Below are 25,261 nucleotides of genomic sequence, written 5' to 3'. Positions count from 1 at the left end.
CTGGTACGGTTCAGGAGAGGGGGGCGCTCTCTCATCTTAATTTGATGCGGGGTTCACCTTAATATCCATACCAGACCTGAAGGGCCTGGTAATTGAATTTGGGGGAACCCTACGCTTTTTTTTTTTTTTTTTAATCAATGACTTTAACCACTTGCTTACTGGGCACTTAAACCCCCCTCAGTCCCAGACCAATTTTCAGCTTTCAGCGCTGATGCACTTTGAATGACAATTACGCGGTCATACAACACTGTACCCAAATGACATTTTTATCATTTTTTTCCCACAAATAGAGATTTCTTTTGGTGGTATTTAGTTACAGCTCGGAGTTTTATTTCTTGCTAAACAAACAAAAAAAGATGCAAAAAAAAAATAAAAAAAATCATGTTTAATAGTTTGTTATAAAATTTTGCAAACAGGTCATTTTTCTCCTTCATTGAAGTGCGCTGATGAGGCGGCACTGATAGGCTGCACTGGTGGGCACTGATAGGCTGCACTGGTGGGCACTGATAGGCTGCACTGGTGGGCACTGATAGGCTGCATTGGTGGGCACTGATAGGCTGCACTGGTGGGCACTGATAGGCATAGTTAAGGCAGCACTAATAGGCACAGATAAGGCGGCACCGATGGGCACAGATAAGGCGGCACTGATGGGCAAAGACGGGCACAGATAAGATGGCACAGATGGGTGGCACAGATGGGTGGCACGGATGGGTGGCACTAAGGGGCACTGATAGGTACCACTGATAGATGGGACTGCTGGGCACTGATAGGTGGCACTGATAGGTGGCTCTGATAGGTGGCACTGCTGGGCACTGATGGGCGGCACTGCTGGGCACCGATGGGCGGCACTGCTGGGCACCGATATGTGGCACTGCTGGGGTGCAGCACCTTTGTTTAGGCAGACTGTGGGCACTGCTGGGTGGCACTGTGGGTACTGCTGGGTGGCACTGTGGGCACTGCTGGGTGGCACTATGGGCACTGCTGGGTGGCACTATGGGCACTGCTGGGTGGCACTGACAGGGGGGACACATTGTTTATTTAGGCAGGCAAAGCAGGGGGCAGGTGGGCACTGGCAGGGCTGGCCGTGATCGGCTTTTTTTTTTCTCCTCGCGCTGTCAGGGCAAGGAGGAATAATAGCCGATTACCGGCTCCGTTATATCACATGATCAGCTGTCATTGGCTGACAGCTGATCACGTGATAAGGGGTCGGGATCGACCCCTTGCACGGATCGGTGATCAGGCGAGTCTCGTAGACTCGCCGATCACAGAGCGCGCCGCGCGCGCCCCTCAGGGGGCGCGCAGGGCGCTCGTGCACGGGACTACGTCTATTGACGACATCCCGGAAAAGGAGATCCGCGCTAATGCCGTCATTTGGCTATAGCGCGGATCTCAAGTGGTTAAATGAGTGTTCTCTGTATTACGGAGCCGACAATTCATTATAGCTGCGAGTGATTTTAAATGACTTTTTTCTCTGCAGAAATGGCACTTTGTGCAGGGACAGTTCTAAGCACAGGAAACATGAGCCCCTTTCACTTTAAGCATTATTAAAATCACTGCTCCGGGGCGTTTTTAAAACTTGATTTTTTTGCATTGATACATGTCCTCTGGGGCAGGACCCGGGTCCCCAAACACTTTTTAGGACAATAACTTGCATATTAGTCTTTAAAATGAGCACTTTCGATTTTGAAAATTCGAGTCCCATAGACTTTAATAGGGTTCTAAAGTTCACACGAAGTTTAGGTCTGTTCACAGGTTCTGGTGCCAACCGAACAGGGGGGGGGGGTTCAGCTCATCCCTTACTCTCTAACCTCACCACACACCTCACCAACCTCCCCAACCTCACCACATACCTCCCCAACGCACACACCTCACCAACCTCCCCAACCTCACCACACACCCTACAACACCAATTTACAACAGCAAATATATGGAAATCTGAGCTAGATGTTAAAATAACACAAAAAAAATTGAATAAAATGATCAGTAATACACTGTGTGCACAATTATTAGGCAAGTTGTATTTTTGAGGATTAATTTAATTATTGAACAATTACAGTGTTCAATGATGTCCCTGCCCATTATGATGTCACAGTCCCAGCATCCTCTAATGGGCGGGGACATCATCCGGTGATGTCCCTATATAAGTCGCCGTGCGCCGCGTCCCTGCCATTGTGAGCGGAGGCAGCGACAAGTCAACATCTGAAGAGAAGAAGAGAAGAACAGAAGACGGCGACAGCGGTGACAGAAGACCGGGCCCCCGCCTGTAAAAGAGCTAGAAGAAGGTGCGGTGGCCCGGCAAGAAGAACCGAAGAGGGGGACAAGACCCCTGAAGTCGGAAGAAGAGGGCGACGGCGAAGAAGAGAGCCGGGCTCCTCCGCTAGCAAAAGAGCAGAAGATAGCGGAGGAGTCCAGCGAGAAGACCCCCGGAGACGGAAGAAGACCCCTGGAGCTGTTCAATAAACTATTTTAACCCTTGTGTGTTGTGTTTTTTTTACTTTTTTTCACAGGTGAATGGGTAGGGGTACATTGTACCCCATACTCATTCACATAGGGTGGGGGGCCGGTATCCGGGACCCCCTTATTCAGATAAGCCCCCCGCCCGCAGACCCCGACAACCAACGGCCAGGGTTGTCGGGAAGAGGCCCTTGTCCTCATCAACATGGGGACAAAGTGCTTTGGGGTGGAGGGGCCAGTGCACCCCCCCCATGTTGAGGGCACGCGGCCTGGTATGGCTCAGGAGGGGGGGGGGGGCGCTCGCTCGACCCCACCCCCTTTCCTGGCTGGCCGGGTAGCGTGCTCGGATAAGGGTCTAATGTGGACCTAGGGGGGACCCCACGCAGATTTTTCAGCGTAGGGCTTCTCCTTTAAGTCCATACCAGGTGACGGGGCCAGCGATGCCTCCTTCTCTGGCCCCGGCTACCTGGAGACGCACTCAAAATGAGCGGACTTTTCTCCGGGCGGGAAAAGTCCGTTCATTTCAAAAGGACGGCGGACTGGCACACACACGGCCGTACTGCGAGTCCGGCGGACCGATTGGAGTGCAAAAATACTTTCTAAGTCCGCCGGACTTTTGGGTAAAAAAAGTCAGCCGAAGCCCACACACGGGGGGATTGTCCGCCGGACTTTTCCACCGGATTGTTTGATTGTGTGTACGAGGCATGAGTCCCCTTTCACACAGGACTTTGATTTCTCAGCGGGGGATCGATCTGTTGATCTGTGCAGAGACGGACCTGTCAGATCTCTGCTGGCCTCTATGGGAGATCGGATCTGCCTGTGTTTTCATCCGTCTGGATTTGGAAATTGAGATAGCTGTCACTGTTGACTTCCGTCGCTCCATAGAGGTGAATGGAGCGTCCGAGCCGGAAAAAAACTGATCAGACAGCATGTGAGAAAGGGGCCGAAATTAAAAATGAAAATGTTCCCGTCTGACTTGTTTATTTTCATCTGTAAAAGTGAGAATAATAAACAACTCAAAATTACAAATAAACATTTGACATTTAAAAAATAAAAATATTCAGTGACGAATCTCGCCGCCCTTCTTTTCATTAGCGGCCATCAGCCTTCCATTCATGGCGTCTGTCAGTTTCTTGATCTGTTGAGGATGGGGATGCACCGAAATTTCGGCCGCTGAAACATTTTGGCTGAAAATGGCCTTTTCGACAGTTTGTTGAAAGAAAAAAACTGCCAATAATGGAGCCGCCCCCGCCCCTGGTGTCGCCTATCGGGGGGCTTCCTACAACGTAGAAGAGAGGAGAGCCGGGAACATCACAGCTTTCATTTCAATAGCTGTGTGTTCCCCGCTGCGCGCCATCACATACAGCCCCTCCCCCTTGTCTGGGGAACTTTGATAGACAGATCACCCGTCCCAGGATTGGACGGGTGATCTGTCTATCAAAGTGCCTGGACAAGGGGGAGGGGCTGTATGTTACAGCGCGCAGCGGGGAACACAGCTATTGAAATGAAAGCTGTGATGTTCCCGGCGCTGTAATCAAACAGGCAGCAGAGGCTCTCCTCTCTCTTCACAGGCTGCACTACTGAGGACACTGGCTGTGCTGCAATGGGGACACTGGCTGAGCTGCAATGGGGACACTGGCTGAGCTGCAATGGGGACACTGGCTGAGCTGCAATGGGGACACTGGCTGAGCTGCAATGGGGACACTGGCTGCCCTACTGGGGACACTGGCTGAGCTGCAATGGGGACACTGGCTGCTCTACTGGGGACACTGGCTGAGCTGCAATGGGGACACTGGCTGCCCTACTGGGGACAATGGCTGCACTACTGGGGACACTGGCTGAGCTGCAATGGGGACACTGGCTGCACTACTGGGGACACTGGCTGAGCTGCAATGGGGACACTGGCTGAGCTGCAATGGGGACACTGGCTGCACTACTGGGGACACTGGCTGAGCTGCAATGGGGACACTGGCTGAGCTGCAATGGGGACACTGGCTGCACTACTGGGGACACTGGCTGAGCTGCAATGGGGACACTGGCAGAGCTGCAATGGGGACACTGGCTGCACTACTGGGGACACTGGCTGAGCTGCAATGGGGACACTGGCTGAGCTGCAATGGGGACACTGGCTGCACTACTGGGGACACTGGCTGAGCTGCAATGGGGACACTGGCTGAGCTGCAATGGGGACACTGCCTGCACTACTGGGGACATTGGCTGCACTAGGGTTATGGCTCGGGGGGGGGGGGGGGGGGGCGCTCGCTCGCCCCCCCTTTCCTGGCCGGCCAGGTAGCGTGCTCGTACAAGAGTCTGTTGTGGACTTGGGGGGGACCCCCACGCCAATTTTTTTCGGCGTTGGGGTTCCCCTTTAAGTCCATACCAGGCGGCGGGGCCAGCGACGTCTCCTTCGCGGGCCCGTCTACCTGGAGACCCGCTCGAAATGAGCGGACTTTTCCCGCCCGGCCATTTCAAAAGTACGGCGGACTGGCATACACACGGCCGGATTGTCCACCGAAATGCGAGTCCGGTGGGAAGATTGGAGTGCAACACGGCATTCTAAGTCATCCGTACTTTCGGGTCAAAAAAGTATGCCGGAGGCTACACACGGGGGGATTGTCCTGCGGACTTGAGTTTGCCGGACTTTTCCACCCGCTTGTTTGATCGTGTGTACGCAGCATAATATATTGAATGATGTGATAGGGATTGCGGCCAACACCTTCAGTAATCCTTCTGTAGGGACAGTTCCACACAAGTGTGATTGGGTCTCCTACATTCCAGGGCCCATTGATCCGGTAAGGATTTTGGTGCTCTCGGTAGAGGAGAGTGATTAGCAGTGGAGTCTTACTTCTTATGTTGGATTTCTTATGACATCATTTTTATGAGAATAACCTTCTTGATCCCTTCAGTGTGAATTTGTCCCACAACACTGAACTGTTCTCCTAAAACTTTCATATGACTTAATAACAACTAAAACCTACTTCTGGACCTCTCTGCCGCCTTTGATTCAGTGGACCTCCTTCTCCTCCTCGGAAACTCCACTCCTTTGGTCTCGGTGACTTTACTCTTCCTACCTATCCCAACTTACCTTCAGTGTCACTTCTAATTCTACTTCCTCCTCTCATCTTCCTTTCTCTGTCGGGATTCCCCCGGGTTCTGTTCTTGGACTTCTCCTATTACACCTTCTCCTTGGGTCAGCTAATAACCTCCCATGGCTTCCAATACCATTTCTATGCTAATGACACCCAAATCTATCGCTCTGCCCCTCAGCCCACTCCCTCCGTCTCCTCACATATCACTAATTGACTAACATATATATCAGCCTGGATGTCACGTCACTTCCTCAAACTCAATCCATCCAAACCCGAGCTCATAATATTTCCTCCCCCATGAGCCTCTCTCGAGATCAATGGCACAACCATCAACCCGTCCCGACATGCCAGGGCTCTAGGTGTATTCCTGAACCACCACAAAGCTTTTAATCCACTCCCTGGTCATCCCTCTTCATTGGATTACCATTACATGGGCTATTCCCCCTTCAGTCAATCATGAATGCTGCTGCCGGACTCATCCAGCTTACCAACCACTCAGTGTCCTCCACCCCTCTCTGCCAATCCCTCCACTGGCCTCCATTCAGTGTCCTCCACCCCTCTCTGCCAATCCCTCCACTGGCCTCCATTCAGTGTCCTTCACCCCTCTCTACCAATCCCTCCACTGGCCTCCATTCAGTGTCCTCCACCCCTCTCTGACAATCCCTCCACTGGCCTCCATTCAGTGTCCTTCACCCCTCTCTACCAATCCCTCCACTGGTCTCCATTCAGTGTCCTCCATCCCTCTCTACCAATCCCTCCACTGACCTCCATTCAGTGTCCTCCATCCCTCTCTACCAATCCCTCCACTGACCTCCATTCAGTGTCCTCCACCCCTCTCTACCAATCCCTCCACTGACCTCCATTCAGTGTCCTCCACCCCTCTCTACCAATCCCTCCACTGGCCTCCATTCAGTGTCCTCCACTCCTCTCTGCCAATTCCTCCACTGACCTCCATTCAGTGTCCTCCACCCCTCTCTACCAATCCCTCCACTGACCTCCATTCAGTGTCCTCCACCCCTCTCTACCAATCCCTCCACTGACCTCCATTCAGTGTCCTCCACCCCTCCCTACCAATCCCTCCACTGACCTCCATTCAATGTCCTCCACCCCTCTCTGCCAATCCCTCCACTGACCTCCATTCAGTGTCCTCCACCCCTCTCTACCAATCCCTCCACTGACCTCCATTCAGTGTCCTCCACCCCTCTCTACCAATCCCTCCACTGGCCTCCATTCAGTGTCCTCCACCTCTCTCTACCAATCCCTCCACTGGCCTCCATTCAGTGTTCTCCACCCCTCTCTACCAATCCCTCCACTGACCTCCATTCAGTGTCCTCCACCCCTCTCTACCAATCCCTCCACTGACCTCCATTCAGTGTCCTCCACCCCTCTCTACCAATCCCTCCACTGGCCTCCATTCAGTGTTCTCCACCCCTCTCTACCAATCCCTCCACTGAGCTCCATTCAGTGTCCTCCACCCCTCTCTGCCAATCCCTCCACTGGCCTCCATTCAGTGTCCTCCATCCCTCTCTACCAATCCCTCCACTGGTCTCCATTCAGTGTCCTCCACTACTCTCTACCAATCCCTCCACTGGCCTCCATTCAGTGTCCTCCATCTCTCTCTACCAATCCCTCCACTGACCTCCATTCAGTGTCCTCCACCCCTCTTAGGCCGCGTACACACGGGCGGACTGTTCGCCCAACCTTGTCCGCTGAACAGTGTTTGGGCGGACAGTCCGCTCGTGTGTGGGCTTTCAGCGGACAGTTTCAGCGGACAGTTGGACGGACAAAGTCTTTCGGAAATTCCGAAAAACTGTCCACTGAAACTGTGTTTGAGCGAACAGTCCGCCCGTGTGTGGGCCTGTCCGCTGTACTTTCGAAATGAGCGGACTGTTCCCGCTCGGAAAGTCCGCCCATTTCGAGCGCGTGTACAGGTAGGCGGGGCCCGCGAAGGAGACGTCGCGGGCTCCGCCGCCTGGAATGGGCTTAAAGGGGAACCCCAACGCCGAAAAAAATCGGCGTGGGGGTTCCCCCCAAGTCCACACCAGACCCTTGTCCGAGCACGCTACCCGGCCGGCCAGGAAAGGGGGGCGAGCGAGCGCGCCCCCCCTCCTGAGCCGTACCAGGCCGCGTGCCCTCAACATGGGGGGTGCCTTGGGGAAGGGGGGGCCGCGCGGCCCCCCCACCCCAAAGCGCCTTGTCCCCATGTTGATGAGGACAAGGGCCTCTTCCCGACAACCCTGGCCGTTGGTTGTCGGGGTCTGCGGGCGGGGGGCTTATCGGAATCCGGGAGCCCCCTTTAAGAAGGGGGCCCCCGGATACCGGCCCCCCACCCTATGTGAATGAGTATGGGGTACAATGTACCCCTACCCATTCACCTGTGAAATAAAGTACCAAAAAAAACACAACACATGGAAAAAGTGTTTTATTGCACAGCTCCGGGGGTCTTCCGTCTTCGGGGGTCTTCTCGCCGGACTCCTCCGCTATGTGTGTGTAGCTCTTTTGCTAGCGGAGGAGTCCGGCTTTCTTCCTCCCCGCCGCCGGCCTCTTCTCCCGACTTCGGGGGTCTTGTCCCCCTCTTCGGTTCTTCTGCCGGGCCACCGCGCCTGGTCCGGTGGCCCGGTCTTCTGTCGCCGCTGCCTTCCGTTCTTCTGTCGCCGCCTTCGGTTCTTCTGCCGGGCCACCACGCCTTCTTGTAGCTCTTTTACAGGCGGTGGCCCGGTCTTCTGTCGCCGCTGTCGCCTTCCGTTCTTCTTCTTGTTCTTCTTCTTCTTCTCCTGGAGATGTTGACTCGACGAGCTCTCCGGCCGGAATGCCAGGGACGCGCTCTGCGGTCACTTATATAGTGACAATGGGGCGGGGTCACATGGTATATGTCACATGGGTTGGTCACATGGTGACCCCGCCCCCTTACGATGTCATAGTCCCCATGTGACATCAACCCATGTGACCAACCCATGTGACATATACCATGTGACCCCGCCCCATTGTCACTATATAAGTGACCGCAGAGCGCGTCCCTGGCATTCCGGCCGGAGAGCTCATCGAGTCAACATCTCCAGGAGAAGAAGAAGAAGAAGAAGAACAAGAAGAAGAACGGAAGGCGACAGCGGCGACAGAAGACCGGGCCACCGCCTGTAAAAGAGCTAGAAGAAGGCGCGGTGGCCCGGCAGAAGAACCGAAGGCGGCGACAGAAGAACGGAAGGCAGCGGCGACAGAAGACCGGGCCACCGGACCAGGCGCGGTGGCCCGGCAGAAGAACCGAAGAGGGGGACAAGACCCCCGAAGTCGGAAGAAGAGGCCGGCGGCGGGGAGGAAGAAAGCCGGACTCCTCCGCTAGCAAAAGAGCTACACACACATAGCGGAGGAGTCCGGCGAGAAGACCCCCGAAGACGGAAGACCCCCGGAGCTGTGCAATAAAACACTTTTTCCATGTGTTGTGTTTTTTTTGGTACTTTATTTCACAGGTGAATGGGTAGGGGTACATTGTACCCCATACTCATTCACATAGGGTGGGGGGCCGGTATCCGGGGGCCCCCTTCTTAAAGGGGGCTCCCGGATTCCGATAAGCCCCCCGCCCGCAGACCCCGACAACCAACGGCCAGGGTTGTCGGGAAGAGGCCCTTGTCCTCATCAACATGGGGACAAGGCGCTTTGGGGTGGGGGGGCCGCGCGGCCCCCCCTTCCCCAAGGCACCCCCCATGTTGAGGGCACGCGGCCTGGTACGGCTCAGGAGGGGGGGCGCGCTCGCTCGCCCCCCTTTCCTGGCCGGCCGGGTAGCGTGCTCGGACAAGGGTCTGGTGTGGACTTGGGGGGAACCCCCACGCCGATTTTTTTCGGCGTTGGGGTTCCCCTTTAAGCCCATTCCAGGCGGCGGAGCCCGCGACGTCTCCTTCGCGGGCCCCGCCTACCTGTACACGCGCTCGAAATGGGCGGATTTGCCTCCTCACGTGGGCGAGTCCGTTCATTTCAAAAGTTGAGCGAACTGTTTGCCCAACCTTGTTCGTCAAACAGTCCGCTCGTGTGTGGGCAAGTCCGCTCATGCAAATTTTGAGCGGACTGTTTGCCCAAACTGTTTGACGAACAAGGTTGGGCAAACAGTCTGCGCGTGTGTACGCGGCCTTAGTTGTGCCACCAGTGTGAGTGAATTGTTTCCTCGAAGGTGTGCTGGTGGCATCTCTTGGTGTTCAGAGTCTGGTATTTCACCCAACCAAACACCACACCTTCTATATGACAGACAGGCAGTTACCACAAAGTCTATGGTATGTAATGTAAAATAATAACAGACATTACTGACCTTTCACGGTGATGGTGACATTCCTGGACAGTTTAGACTGGAGAGATTGGTGGCTGATAATACAGGAATAGATGTTCCCGTTGTCCTCCATCTTGGGGTTCAGGGTCAGTAGACTTGTCACATTGTACGTCCCGTCTGAATTCATAAGCACTTTCTTTACACAGGCCCAGATGTCTAGAGTCTCACAATCAGAAGAATCCTTACGATATTGACCCCAACGTATGGAAATATCTTTTGGATAAAAGTTATGAACTTCACACAACATTGTCCTCTCCGTCCCCACCTCGATGGTCGGATCTGCTGGTGTCACGTCAGCCAATGGAGGAGCTGTACAGAGAATAATCATTATTAATCTAATCTGCAGAAAATACAGAGATCATATCCACAGACTGTGCAGATTATACCAAGAAGAACCCATTGTAAATCAGAATACTTTATTCATCTTAAAGGAAATTATTGTGACACAGCCACACCCAAAGACAACACAAGATCACGACAATGAACAGAACAAGACACAAAGACACAAGAAAATTACCAATAATATAAATTAGCACCAATAAAACAAACAAAACAAAATACTCTAATAAACCGTCCATGCAATTAAGATACAACATAGAATAGATTAAAAAAATAAATACCAAAATGCAAAAAAAGTGCCACTTCTTTAGCATTACCAACATACTATAAAAACGATATAAAAATCCTGATCATAAACCAGATTTAAATCTTCACCTCCATCCCTCACAGAGAAGAATTATATAACTTGATGGCCACAGGCAGACATCATTTCCTGTGTGACTCTGTGTGGTCCATCATAGTTCTGTCACCGATTGAACTCCGCAGACTGACCGCCGTATTGTGAAGTGGGTGGGAGGAGTTGTCCAAGATTGAACGTTACCTTAACAACATTCTCTTCTCCAACACTGTTGTTAAAGACTCCAATCCAACAACATCACTGGCCTTGCCAATCAGTTTGTTGAGTCTGTTGGTGTCAGCTACCCTAAGCCTGCTTTCCTTGCATGCCATTAACACAGGAGAGTGCCGGCCACCACATACAGGAGAGTGCCGGCCACCACATACAGGAGAGTGCCGGCCACCACATACAGGAGAGTGCCGGCCACCACATACAGGATAGTGCCGGCCACCACATACAGGAGAGTGCCGGCCACCACATACAGGAGAGTGCCGGCCACCACATACAGGAGAGTGCCGGCCACCACATACAGGAGAGTGCCGGCCACCACATACAGGATAGTGCCGGCCACCACATACAGGAGAGTGCCGGCCACCACATACAGGAGAGTGCCGGCCACCACATACAGGATAGTGCCGGCCACCACATACAGGAGAGTGCCGGCCACCACATACAGGAGAGTGCCGGTCACCACATACAGGAGAGTGCCGGCCACCACATACAGGAGAGTGCCGGCCACCACATACAGGATAGTGCCGGCCACCACATACAGGAGAGTGCCGGCCACCACATACAGGAGAGTGCCGGTCACCACATACAGGAGAGTGCCGGCCACCACATACAGGAGAGTGCCGGTCACCACATACAGGAGAGTGCCGGCCACCACATACAGGAGAGTGCCGGCCACCACATACAGGAGAGTGCCGGCCACCAAATACAGGAGAGTGCCGGCCACCACATACAGGAGAGTGCCGGTCACCACATACAGGAGAGTGCCGGCCACCACATACAGGAGAGTGCCGGTCACCACATACAGGAGAGTGCCGGCCACCACATACAGGAGAGTGCCGGCCACCACATACAGGATAGTGCCGGCCACCACATACAGGAGAGTGCCGGCCACCACATACAGGAGAGTGCCGGTCACCACATACAGGAGAGTGCCGGCCACCACATACAGGAGAGTGCCGGTCACCACATACAGGAGAGTGCCGGCCACCACATACAGGAGAGTGCCGGCCACCACATACAGGAGAGTGCCGGCCACCAAATACAGGAGAGTGCCGGCCACCACATACAGGAGAGTGCCGGTCACCACATACAGGAGAGTGCCGGCCACCACATACAGGAGAGTGCCGGTCACCACATACAGGAGAGTGCCGGCCACCACATACAGGAGCGTGCCGGCCACCACATACAGGAGAGTGCCGGCCACCACATACAGGAGAGTGCCGGCCACCACATACAGGAGAGTTCCGGCCACCACATACAGGAGAGTGCCGGCCACCACATACAGGAGAGTTCCGGACACCACATACAGGAGAGTGCCGGCCACCACATACAGGAGAGTGCGGAGAGTTCCGGCCACCACATACAGGAGAGTGCCGGCCACCACATATAGGAGAGTGCCGGCCACCACACACAGGAGAGTGCCGGCCACCACATACAGGATAGTGCCGGCCACCACATACAGGAGAGTGCCGGCCACCACATATAGGAGAGTGCCGGCCACCACACACAGGAGAGTGCCGGCCACCACATACAGGAGAGTGCCGGCCACCACACACAGGAGAGTGCCGGCCACCACATACAGGATAGTGCCGGCCACCACATACAGGATAGTGCCGGCCACCACAGACTCATAAAACATCTTCAGCATCCTCCGGCAGATGTTAAAAGACCTCAGTCTCCTCAAAAATTAGAGGCGGCTCTGACCCTTCCTATAGAGCACCTCAGTGTTCTTGCTCCAGTCCAGCTTATTAGATAGGTGCACCCCCAGATACTTGTAACTCTCTACTACATCCACTCCTCAGATGGAGACAGGGTCAATGGTGCCTTCCACACCCACTCCTCGGATGGTGACGGGGGTCACTAGTGCCTTCCACACCCACTCCTCAGATGGAGACGGGGTCAATGCTGCCTTCCACACCCACTCCTCGGATGGAGACGGGGGTCACTAGTGTTTTCCGCACCCACTCCTCGGATGGAGACGGGGGTCACTAGTGTTTTCCGCACCCACTCCTCGGATGGAGACGGGGGTCACTAGTGCCTTCCTCCTCCTGTAATCCACAACCAACTCCTTTGTCTTTGTCACATTTCTGTAGAGATTTTATCCTCACATCATGTGACAAAGTTCTCCACCACAGTCCTATACTCAGTCTCTTCCCATCCCTAATACACCCCACTACCTCAGTCATCCGAAAACTTCTAAAGATGGCAGCACTCTGTCTAGTAACTAAATCCAGTGGTATATGGACAGTAAAAATAAAGAGAGAGAGAGAGAACTGTCCCCTGTGGAACCCCAATATTGCTAGGTGGATCAGATGAACGTGACACAGGAGACACCTCCAGTCAGTAGATGTGGTCACTGGGCTCCCTCTAGTCTCTGGAGGACTTCTCTGGGGGAGATCCCACAAAAGGCCGAGGTCACACCTATGCATTTTGTAGTGCGTTTTCAGTTTTGCAGAAACACACTACAGTCCATTTATCATGGTTTCCGATTGGTCATGTTCACATCTTTGCATTTTATGGAAAGGACCGGGGAGCAGCAGGTTGTGTTTTTGGTTAGATAGACTGCAATGGATCAAAAATGTGTATTGAAAAATGCAAAATTCACCTGGAATATGCAAACTGCAACCTGCATAGGTGTGAACCGGGCCTGAGGGCTGATTTACTAAGACTCGATGCACATCTATGCATGTTGCTTTTGAGCGTTTCTGCAGTGCTTTTTGCGATGCTTGGAGCGTTTTTGCACAAGCGTTTTTACCAAATTCATTTTTTTACTGGTTGCTAAGGAGGGGGCCGGGAAGCCGGCCGCCGCATCCTTAACAACCGATGAGTCATCAGCTGTCCGCGGGCTTCCCGCTGACTGTAAAAAAAAATAAAAAATTCAGAGAGAAAAAACAGCTTGGGGTCCCCCCCCTCCAGGTCCATACCAGGCCCTTGGGTCTAGTATGAATTCGGAGGGGACCCAGACACTAGGGTCGCCACCTTTTCTTTAAGTCAAACCCGAACACTTTTGCGGCACACAGCAATTTTTTTCTTATAGTATAAACTATAAATATATTTTGCTACTAAATAACATTTCTAATATATGAAGCTAATAACAAGAGTCTCCTTTTACATCAGAGTCCACAGAGTTCCCCTTTTACATCTGAACTTGCAGAGTTCCCTTTTACTGTAAGGGGGGACTCTGCAGACTCTGATGTCAGGGAGAACTCTGGGGACTCTAACATAAGGGATGCTCTGGGAATACTGAGGGTGTACACTGAGAACTCTGATGTACGGAAAAGATTCTGATGTAAGGGCAAACACTGTGGCCTCTGGTGTAAAGGGGAACTCTGATGTAAGGGGTGCTCTGAGAACCCTGATTTACCTTAGTGTACTTACTCAGAGGCAAGAGAGAGAAGGGGGGTGACTTCAGTCACAGACAGGGATAAATGGTGAGCTCACTCACCCCTTGGCAGTCAACACCTCTCATCCAGATGGATCTGAGGCTGCTGGACTTTCAATTTCTGCCCCCCCACTTTCCTTTTCTGAGGCACAGTGCCAGGGATTGGAGTGTGGGCAGACAAAGAGAGGTGGGGGGAAGAGGTGCAGTTCGAGCCCTCTCTCCTCTGCCCTCTGTATGTGTTTGGGGGGGGGGGGTTTGTTAGTGTTGGCTTTGGGCAGTGTGAAAGAATGTAGCAGACACTCTCAGCTGAGACAACTGCAGTCAGTAACCCTAGACATAGTGCAGTCTAAATAATGTGTCCGGGTTTCAGACAGTCCAAAACCTGGACACATGATTCCAAACCCGAACTGTCCGGGTGAATCCTGGACAGGTGGCAACCCTACCAGACACACCAAAATGTAAAAATCAAGAGAAAAACTGCGTGGGTTCCCCCCCCAAAATCCATACCAGACCTTTATCCGAGCATGCAGCCTGGCAGATCTGAAAGGGAGGGGACAAGTGAGAGAGCGCTCCCCCCCGCCCTGAACCATACCAGGCCGCATGCCCTCAACATGGGGGAATGTACCCCATACTCATTCACATGGGGGCAGGGATCTGGGGGCCCCCTTGTTAAAGGGGGCTTCCAGATTCAGATAAGCCCCCCGCCCGCATGTGGAGGGGACCCCCACATTTGGAGGGGACCCCCACACACCAAAATAAAAAAAAAAATTGCGTGGGACCCCCCATGTTGATGGAGACAAGGGCCTCTTCCTGGCAACCCTTGCCCGGTGGTTGTCTGGGGCCCAGACAACCACCGGGCAAGGGTTGCCAGGAAGAGGCCCTTGTCTCCATCAACATGGGGGGTCCCACGCAATTTTTTTTTTTTATTTTGGTGTGTGGGGGTCCCCTCCAAATCCATACTAGACCCAAGGGCCTGGTATGGACCTGGGGGGGGCGGACACGACGCTGTTTTTTTCCCGGATTTTTTTTTTTTACATTGAGCGGGAAGCAAGCTGACAGCTGATGACTCATCGGTTGTTAAGGACGCGGCGGCTGGCTTCCTGGCCTCCTCCTTAGCAACCAGCTATATACAGTGTAAAAAAAAAAAGAAATAAAAAAAACGCAGTACTTGTGTTTTGGATGCGGGTCCATTGAATTCTATTACTTGCAAAATGCTGCAAAAAAGTCCCCGAACCCTTTCCAAAAACGCAGAGGCACAAAAATGCATGGATGTGAACATGTTCCATAGGAACCCATGTTAAAAAATGTCCCTGCATTTCTGCAAAATGCATCAAAAAACGCATTTGTGTGAATCGAGCCTAAAGGAGGAGTGAATGTTCACTCAGGAAAGGTCACGTCAATGTTCCAATGATATAAGAAGACATTCCTGTTTATTTATCTAATCTGCACATTATTGGAGAATTTAAAGTGATCACAGCTACAGTTTATTGAGTAAAGATTCCTGACTCACTTAGTAAATCACCCCCAGAGCCATATAACACAGTATGGGGGAAGGGAGGGGCAATGTCATTGTGACTATCACTCACCTGATACCTGTAGGGTAGCTCTGCCCGTCTCTTTAACATAATTGTTTGTCACTGTACAGGAGTATTCCCCCTCATCAGAGAACTGGACCCGGGGGATGTGGAGCTCAGCGTTTCCTTTTGGGATCTCTATATTCTTCATGGAACATCCCCGTCTGAATATCGTCACCTCTCCATTATCGTATTCATACACATCGTTCTCAGTGCCGTTCTCCGATGTCCTCCTCCATAGTACTCCAATGGCACTCCGAGGATTTAGATCAGATATATCACAGTGAATGGTGACATCCTCGTCCCTCAGTACTGACACAACTGACGTCCTCATTGTCACCCTTTGAGCCCCTATAAAATATAAATAAAGTTATTTGTACCCAAAATCTGAGGAAGAAAATATCATTATTATATCAATATTATGTGACTCCCTCGATGATTTACGACAGTAAAAATATGGAGAGCAGCCATGGCAAAAGAGGACCATTTGAGAGGGGATTAATCCCCAAACACTCCATTATGGAGAAATCCAGAGCTCCCACGTTTGGATTCCATCCAAGATCCAGGGGCATGGACTAGATTTGGGATTAAAAAACTCACAAGTTGTAGCCGAAGGGAGAATTATTTCATTTGCTGAAATAAGGAAATGTTGGAATATGCCTGGGAACTACACTTTTAGATACATGCAGTTGGTCCATGCTTTATTGGCTCAGTTCCCGGAGGGGTTCCCACAATTGATAAAAAATTGAAAATTTATATCAAATACTTACCGTAATTTTCCTTTCCTGATGGACTCCATGGCAGCCTATGTATGAGTGAATCCCGCCTCTCCTACCTCATAGGACCCCACTCCCATAAATCTTTGCTTCTAGTCAGAGACCACGTTCCGTAACTTAGCCTACTCCAGCAAATGGGCGGGAACTCCTGCTGCCATGGAGTCCGTCAGGAAAATTACGGAAAGTATTTGATATAAATTTTCAGTTTTCCTGACAGACTCCATGGCAGCCTACGTGTGGGAAGTAACTCGCCATACACACCCGGGTGGGCAATTGCTGGTTAAAGAAAAAAAAAAGGTTTAATTGGCACCGTCAACAGATAAGACATTTAAACCAAAATTGACCGAAGACAAAGAAGCCGGTTCTACACAATAGTGTGTCATAAATGTATTAATTGATGACCATGAGGCGCTTTACAGATCACTTCCGGGGAAACGTAACGAGCAGCCGCCCACAATGTAGAAACGCTCCTAGTAGAATGAGCGGTCACCGATTCCGGAGGAGCCAAACCCCTAGGCCTTATAAGCCCCTTGGATGGCCTGAACAATCCAAGCTGCGATGGTTCTGGAAGAAGCGCGCAATCCCTTATTTTTCCCATGGAAATAAATGAACAGGTGATGGGACTTCCAGAAAGGAGCCGTGACTTCTAAGCCCTTGTACACACAGTCGGAGAATCCGTCGGAATGTGTCCTATCGGACCGTGTTGTCGGATAATCCGACTGTGTGTGGTCTGCATCGGACTGATTCCGTCGGAATATCTGTCGGACCAAATTTTCCAACTGGTCCGATCGGAAATACTCCGATCATGTGTAGCCTACTCCGATGGACAAGGTGCCACGCATGCTCAGATCAAATTCCTACATCAAAGCTATTGGCTACTAGCCTGAATGTAGTCCCATCGTAACGAAATTATGTCATCACGTTCTGAAAGATCGGATTTTTCGACAACTTTGTCCGACCGTGTGTATGCAACAGTTTCGGACACAATCCGACAGATTTGGTTGTCAAAATCTCCGACCCGTGTGTACAGAGGCTTAGTATTGCTTTAAAACTTCTCCAACATCTAGAGGATGAATACTGAAGTCTTCAGTTGATTAGCAGATAAAAACTGGTTGGAGAGATGGAGATCTCCGCTCCGAATACTAGTATCTCTGCGAGATCAATTTATACAATTTAAAATAATACATAGAAGTTATTATACAGCCATACAAATTATACAAAATATTTCCAACAAACTCTCAAAACTGCTGGAGATGTGCCGGCACCCCAGGAAATTTCACCCACATATTATCTGGTCTTGTCCAAAGATATTGATATTCTGGAGGGAGGTTTTGAGAATAATTATTATCCACTTTCAGCCCCCCGGACCATTTTGCTGGTCAAAGACCAGACCACTTTTTGCGATTCGGCACTGCGTCGCTTTAACTGACAATTGCGCGGTCGTGCGACGTGGCTCCCAAACAAAATTGACGTCTTTTTTCCCCACAAATAGAGCTTTCTTTTGGTGGTATTTGATCACCTCTGCGGTTTTTATTTTTTGCGTTATAAACAAAAAATAGAGCGACAATTTTGAAAAAAACACATTATTTTTTACATTTTGTTATAATAAATATCCCCCAAAAATATATAAAAAAACATTTTTTTCCCTCAGTTTAGGCCGATACGTATTCTTCTACATATTTTTGGTAAAAAAAAATTGCAATAAGCGATTATTGATTGGTTTGCGCAAAAGTTATAGCGTTCACAAAATAGGGATAGTTTTATAGCATTTTTATTAATTTTTTTATTTTATTTTTTTACTAGTAATGGCGGCGATCAGCGATTTTTATCGTGACTGCGACATTATGGTGGACACATCGGACATTTTTGACCAATTTTTGGGACCATTGTCATTTATACAGCAATCAGTGCTATATAAATGCAGTGATTCCTGTGTAAATGACACTGGCAGTGAAGAGGTTAACCAGTGGGTGGCATTTTAGGGGTTAAGTGTTCCTAGGGGCGTGTTACTAACTGTTGGGGGTTGGGCTTTCATTTAGTGAACACTGATCTCTGCTCCAATCACATGGAGCAGAGATCAGCATCACTAGTTGCTAGGCAGAATGGGGAAATGCTGTTTACAACGGCATTTCCTCGTTCAGCCGCCCCGTGAGACGATCGCGGGGATGCCCACGGCAATCGAGTCCACGGGACCCGCGACCGAACTCACGGGGGTCCCGGCCGGCACGCTCGCGATGGCAGGGCAGCAATAAAGACTGGACGTACCTGTACGCCAATATGCCTGCCTGTGCCATTCTGCCGACGTACATCGGCATGCGCTGGTCGGGAACCGGTTAAAGTAGCATCCGTATTTCTAAATCAAGAGGCAGAGATCTGCCTATTAGGACTAGCAGGGAATAATATCACCCCCTATAGGGAGGAGAATACAGGGGGGTCTGTTGCTTTTTTATGCTAGAAAGACAATAGTGCTGAATTGGAAGAAGGCGGAAGCTCCAACGTTAACACAGTGGAAAAATTTAGTAAATAGTAATCTACCATTATATAGGGGAACATATTGGAGTAGAGGACATGGAGAGAAATATGAGAGTGTATGGGCAAGTTGGGTAGAAAATTCCATAACGGCATCCGGATAAAACAGTATGGAGATAGGGCAAGCCACACCAACGGGGGGGGAAAGGGGTAAGAGGGATATAAATGTATCTGTACAATTCTGTAGTATTTGAGGACATGAATATGAATGGATTTTATGGAAGCTCATAAGAGAGCGCCTTGAGGCGATTCAGTTCGCGTTGTGCGCTATACAAGTTATTCATTCAGAGCGATGAATGTAAATGGTGAAATGTATAATGGATATGTAAAAAAACTAATAAAGAGATATTTTAAAAAAAATATATCAATATCAGATCAGAGACATTCGGTACTTCTCTTCTCACCATCAAAATTATTATTATTATACCAGATTTATATAGAGCCAGCAGTACATCACTGTCCCAGCAGGGGGCGGCACCTCTACCTCACCCCAATTCCATTGTCACTGAGCCTTATTCACCTCTCTGAGTAAAGCCAGCCATACATTGTACAATTTTCCTTTAGATTTACCAAAACCAATAATATGAAGTCCAACCTAAATATTTTCAATTTGTGTGCAAACAGGCCGGCCCTTCTACTACGAAGTTGAAGGTAAAGCTAAAGGAAATTGAATATGAAAATTGTATAATGTGTGGCCAGATTAAGAATTACCCATTGTTTAATTCTAAAGTGTATTTTTCATAATAAAATTTCATTCTACAAGTCTTATTCTCCAGGATTGAATTTGTTGGGTGGCGGAGGACCACATACAGTTCTTATTTCAGACACTTTAACCAGTTCCCGACCGGCACACGCCGATGTACGTCGGCAGAATGACACGGGAAGGCAAATGGGCGTACCTGTATGTCCCTTTAAATTTGCCGCCCTGCCATCGCTCGCGTGCTGGTCGGGACCCCCGTGAGTCCGGCCACGGGTCCCGCAGACTCGATCGCCGTGGGCATACCCGCGATCGTCTTACGGGGTGGCTGAACGGGGAGATACCATTGTAAGCAGCATTAACACGCCCCTAGGAACACTTAACCCATACACTGCCACCCACTGTTTAACCCTTTCACTGCCAGTGTCATTTACACAGGAATCACTGCATTTATATAGCACTGATTGCTGTATAAATGACAATGGTCCCAAAAATGTGTCAAAAATGTCCGATGTGTCCGCTGTAATGTCGCAGTCACAATAAAAATCGCTGATCACCGCCATTACTAGTAAAAAAAAAAATTATTAATAAAAATGCCATAAAACTATCCCCTATTTTGTAAACGCTATAACTTTTGCGCAAACCAATCAATAATCGCTTATTGCGATTTTTTTTACCAAAAATATGTAGAAGAATACGTATCGGCCTAAACTGAGGGAATTTTTTATATATATATATATACTGAGATTTTTTTATATATTTTTGGGGGATATTTATTATAACAAAAAGTAAAAAATAATGTGTTTTTTTCAAAATTATCGCTCTATTTTTGTTTATAGCGCAAAAAATAAAAACCGCCGAGGTGATCAAATACCACCAAAAGAAAGCTCTATTTGTGGGGAAAAAAAGGACGTCAATTTTGTTTGGGAGCCACGTCGCACGACCGCGCAATTGTCAGTTAAAGCGACGCAGAGCCGAATCGCAAAAAGTGGTCTGGTCTTAAGCCAGCAAAATGGTCCGGGGGCTGAAAGTGGTTAAAGAGAATATTGGCCTTTATAAAATATGAGGCTGAGGGGTGATTGTCAGCATTCCAACTCTACAAGGAATGCAATAAGAAGTGCAGGAGCGCAATCAGGGCAGCTAAAATAGACTATGAGAGGCACATAGCAGAGGAGAGTAAAAAAAAAAAATCCCAATAAATGTTTTAAATATATTAAAAAAGATATATAGTAAAAAAGAATATATAGTAAAAAAGTGAGCTCAGAGCATGTTGGCCCCACAGGGGATGATCAGGGGAAGGAGAAGACATCTGTAGCAAATGGTTTCTTCTCTTGAGTGTTTAGGTAAAGAAGGGGTATAATAATCAGGACTGTATCTTTAGTAACACATCACAGAATGTACCCTTGTGGCTAACAGAAGGAAATGTCAGAAATAGACTGGAAAAACTTGAATCAGTCACCGGGGCCGGAGTGGCCGACACCCCAGAGTCCTCACAGAACTCATTCAGGTTGTAGGCAGACCGCTAGTCCTCTAACTGACTGGAGTGATTCCAGCTGATTGGAAAAAAGCCAACAACGTTCCAATATTCCAAAAAAAGGGCCGAGATACATCCTTGGAAACTGCAGAGCAGTCGCTCTAAAGCCTCGTACAGACGATCGGATTTCCATCGCACAAAGCGATAAAGGATCTTTGTCCGAAGGGCGTTGGCCATGAACTTGTATTGCATACAAAAGGCAAAGAATTGTTGGCCAACAAACACGAAACTAGGTGGTTTTTCAGATCTTTAGCGCCACCCTTTGGGCAACTTCTGCTAATGTTGTGCTATGGTTAGCATTTCATCTGAGCATGTGTGTTTGTACTTTGGATTTTTTTCCGACGGACTTCTGTACACACGATCTCACAATCCGACATCGCACGTTTGTTGTCGGAGAATTGTAAAGCATGCTATCCCACATTTGTTGTCGGAATTTCCAACAATTGTCCGATGGAGCATCCGACATCCTGCCATCGGAAAATCCGATCGTGTGTACGATGAAGAAGAATCCGGGGGTCCTGGTAGATGACCAGCTTAGCAATAGCAGGCAATGGCAGCACAATATTAGTATATAAAAGGAAAGTTACTCCAGAGATAAAACAATAACACTGCCGCTTCATAAAACAAAGGTCCAGCCGCATGTTATGTATGTGCATTTTGAGTGTGTAACATGCTGATTGTGCAGGGGTTAGAAGTATGTAGTGTGCTGATTGTGCAGGGGTTAGAAGTATGTAGTGTGCTGATTGTGCAGGAGTATGTAATGTGCTGATTGTGCAGGGGTTAGAAGTATGTAGTGTGCTGATTGTGCAGGGGTTAGAAGTATGTAGTGTGCTGATTGTGCAGGGGTTAGAAGTATGTAGTGTGCTGATTGTGCAGGGATTAGGAGTACGTAACATGCTGATTGTGCAGGGGTTAGGAGTATGTAACATGCTGATTGTGCAGGGGTTAGGAGTACGTAACGTGCTGATTGTGCAGGAGTTAGGAGTACGTAACGTGCTGATTGTGCAGGAGTACGTAACGTGCTGATTGTGCAGGGGTTAGGAGTACGTAACGTGCTGATTGTGCAGGGGTTAGGAGCATGTAACGTGCTGATTGTGCAGGGGTTAGGAGTATGTAACGTGCTGATTGTGCAGGGGTTAGGAGTATGTAACATGCTGATTGTGCAGGGGTTAGGAGTACGTAACGTGCTGAAGGTGCAGGGGTTAGGAGTACATAACGTGCTGAAGGTGCAGGGGTTAGGAGTACGTAACGTGCTGATTGTACAGGGGTTAGGAGTACGTAACGTGCTGATTGTACAGGGGTTAGGCGTATGTAACGTGCTGATTGTGCAGGGGTTAGGAGTACGTAACGTGCTGATTGTGCAGGGGTTAGGAGCAGGCCCGGGCATTTTGCATTGAGCAGCCCAAAACATGTTAACCGTCCCCTTCCCCACTCTCCTCCCCGACAGATCCCCTGAGAGGTGTGGGAGGGGTGAGGTGGGACCAGGAAAGAGCATGGGGGATTGCAGAACATAGGGAAGAACCTTTAGAACATGGGGTGGGGCAAGAGCACAGGGGAGAGGCAGGGAACACAAGGAAGAAGAGGAGAGCACAGGGGGGCAGCGTAGAGCATAGGGGGAGGTGGAGAGCACAGGGGGGAAGTGGAGAGCATGTGGGGAGGTCGAGAGCAAAGGGAGGGCGGCGGAGAGCATGGGGGGAGGTGGAGGACATGGCGGGAAGATGGAGAGCATGGGGGTGGCGGACAGCACGGGGGGCAGTGGAGAGTAAGGGGGCAGCGGAGAGCACGGGGGGCAACAGAGAGCATGGGGGGGCAACAGAGAGCATGGGGGATGTGGAGAGCACAGGGGGGCAAGTGGAGTGCGTGGGGGTGATGTGGAGAGCACAGGGGGAGATGGAGAGTATGGGGGGAGGTGGAGAGTATGGGGGGTTGGCAGAGAGTATGGGGTGGAGGTGGAGAGTATGGGGGAGGCGGAGAGCATGGGGGGGAGCGGAGAGTATGGGGGGTTGGCAGAGAGCATGGGGGGGAGGTGGAGAGTATGGGGGGTTGGCAGAGAGTATGGGGGGAGGTGAAGAGTATGGGGGGGTTGGCAGAGAGAAGCAGGATAGGAGTGGGGGGTGGGGCGGCTGCATATAGAAGAATAATTCTCTCCCTCTCGCAGGCATTCGCTACTGCAGGCGGAAGATGGAGAGAACTATTCTTCTATATGCAGCCGCCCCACCCCCACCCCTCCTCCTATGCAGTTTACAGGGGGGGGGGTGAACTCACATTTTCTTTTCCAGCACTTCTCGACAGAAGACCGTCTCCAAGGTGTCTCATGTAGCTCCTCCCCTGGCGCCGATGGCTGAGCTTAACTGGCGAGGAGAAGCTGGATGAGCCCCGCAAGGACTTGCAGCCGCGGCCCACTGGGCAAGTGCCCGGTTTGCCCTATGGCCAATCCGGGCCTGGTTAGGAGTACGTAACGTGCTGATTGTGCAGGGGTTAGGATCACACTGGATAGGAAAAACATACAGGGGGGTCTCCTACCTTAAACCAGTCATATTGGAGATACTGGTCATAAACCCTTTATATCCCTCCATATCCCCAGTGAAGGTGATCCACAGAGATTAAACAAATCCACCTACATAAGTTGTACCTGTTTATCTGCAGTCTTCTCTTCTCTTCAGCCAGTCAAAGTGCTGAATTTATACAGCTTATCTGAGCTTTCAGAAAAAAGGGGGCAGAGAGCTTAAGTCACACTCTGCAGAGCTCTGTGAGAGCTGATTGGAGGAAAAGGAGGGCTACCCCCCCCCCCCCGCCACACACACACACACAGCTGAGGCTATTAATCGCAGGCGGTGTGCTGGAGCTCCCTCCCCTGTCACCATTTATCTGTTGGTGTCAGGAAAACAGAGCAGAGGAAGGAGGCAGCAGACAGAAATGATACTTAGTGCTCTGGACTGAGACGAGTGCACTCTATAGATCCGGGTTTCTCAACTCCAGTCCTCAAGGCGCCCCAACAGGTCATGTTTTCTTATATAAAATTCCAGAACATCGGCTGCGGGGGAACTGTCAGGAATTGGACACAGTGAGTGACCCGTGTACTCTGCTCAGTTTATGAATGGAGAGGAGGCTTTGTCTCCTCTCCATTCATCTTTAGTGCCCGAGAAAGGGACTGGGGAATCTGTGTCCTCAATCCCTTGTCTGTCTCACAGGGGAGATGTCAGGGGTCTCTTCCGTACATCTCACCAAAGCCCCCCAAAAAATGTAAAAAAAAAAATTGTAAAAAAAATGTCAAAAGAATTAAAAAGTGTAAAAAAAAAAAAAAACTGACACCACTTCCCCAAAAAGCATTTTTGAAAAATGTCAAAAAATCTATTATTAAAAATAAAAAAAAGACTGACACCTTCCCCTGCCACATACCCCTCCCCCACCGCCATCCCCCATCCCCCTCCCTAGAAGCACTGAATATTGAAATGGGTTTTTGCAAGTTATGGTGTCTGCATAGAGGAGAATAGAGGGTCCAATCAGGTCCACCTGAACCACACAGTGTAGGGCAGTACAAGGGCACTTACCTGTGACAGTGAAGAGGGGGAGGAGTATGTAGAGGATATTTGGGGGTCTCATCATCTCCAGAATTCGGGTTCCACCCTACAATGACATGGCTGAGAGTTCCTCATCGGGAGAGAGAAATTACTTTCAGTTTTAAAGAACTGACACTTCCTGGAGAGCGGAGAATAACCCCCACCATCCGGAGAGAGGAGGCCGAGCACTCCACCTGGAGGACAGAGAGAGGTACTGCATACTGACACTGATCATTATATATATATACTGACACTGATCATATATGTAGCGGATGACATTTGGGATGAAATGTCACACGCATGTAAGTTTTTGGTCTCAGAACAATAAAGGTTTCTGAGGGGTAATTATGTAGGTTGGGCCTTAAAGAGGAGCTGCACAAAAAAAAAAAAAATTAAAAGCCAGCAGCTACTAATATTGCAGCTGCTGACTTTTAATAATATCACACT

The 25,261-nt window shown here is 50.1% G+C and overlaps 1 protein-coding gene across 27 annotated transcripts in view; it reads right to left on the bottom strand.

Moving 5' to 3' along the window:
• LOC143929724 (hemicentin-1-like) overlaps positions 1 to 24,938 on the bottom strand; it is a 419,992-nt gene extending 395,054 nt beyond the window's left edge. For all 27 annotated transcript variants that reach the window (XR_013262563.1, XR_013262571.1, XR_013262579.1 and 24 more), the window contains exons 1-3: positions 24,806 to 24,938; positions 15,731 to 16,069; positions 9,838 to 10,164 (exon numbers count right to left, since the gene is read on the bottom strand). Coding sequence is in view for 4 of the 27 variants with exons in the window: in XM_077453694.1 (XP_077309820.1) it covers positions 9,838 to 10,164; positions 15,731 to 16,069; positions 24,806 to 24,860 (721 nt within the window). In the remaining 23 variants the exon portion in view is untranslated. The remainder of the gene's footprint in view (positions 1 to 9,837; positions 10,165 to 15,730; positions 16,070 to 24,805) is intronic.
• Between the last annotated feature and the right edge of the window lie 323 nt (positions 24,939 to 25,261).

The sequence above is a fragment of the Lithobates pipiens genome, unplaced genomic scaffold (assembly GCF_037356315.1).
Source record: "Lithobates pipiens isolate NorthernLeopardFrog02 unplaced genomic scaffold, aLitPip1_a1.2 Scaffold_24, whole genome shotgun sequence".
Lineage (NCBI taxonomy): Eukaryota > Metazoa > Chordata > Amphibia > Anura > Ranidae > Lithobates > Lithobates pipiens.
The sequence above is the reverse complement of the archived record's forward strand: the minus strand, read 5'-3'. Positions and strand labels throughout refer to the sequence as shown.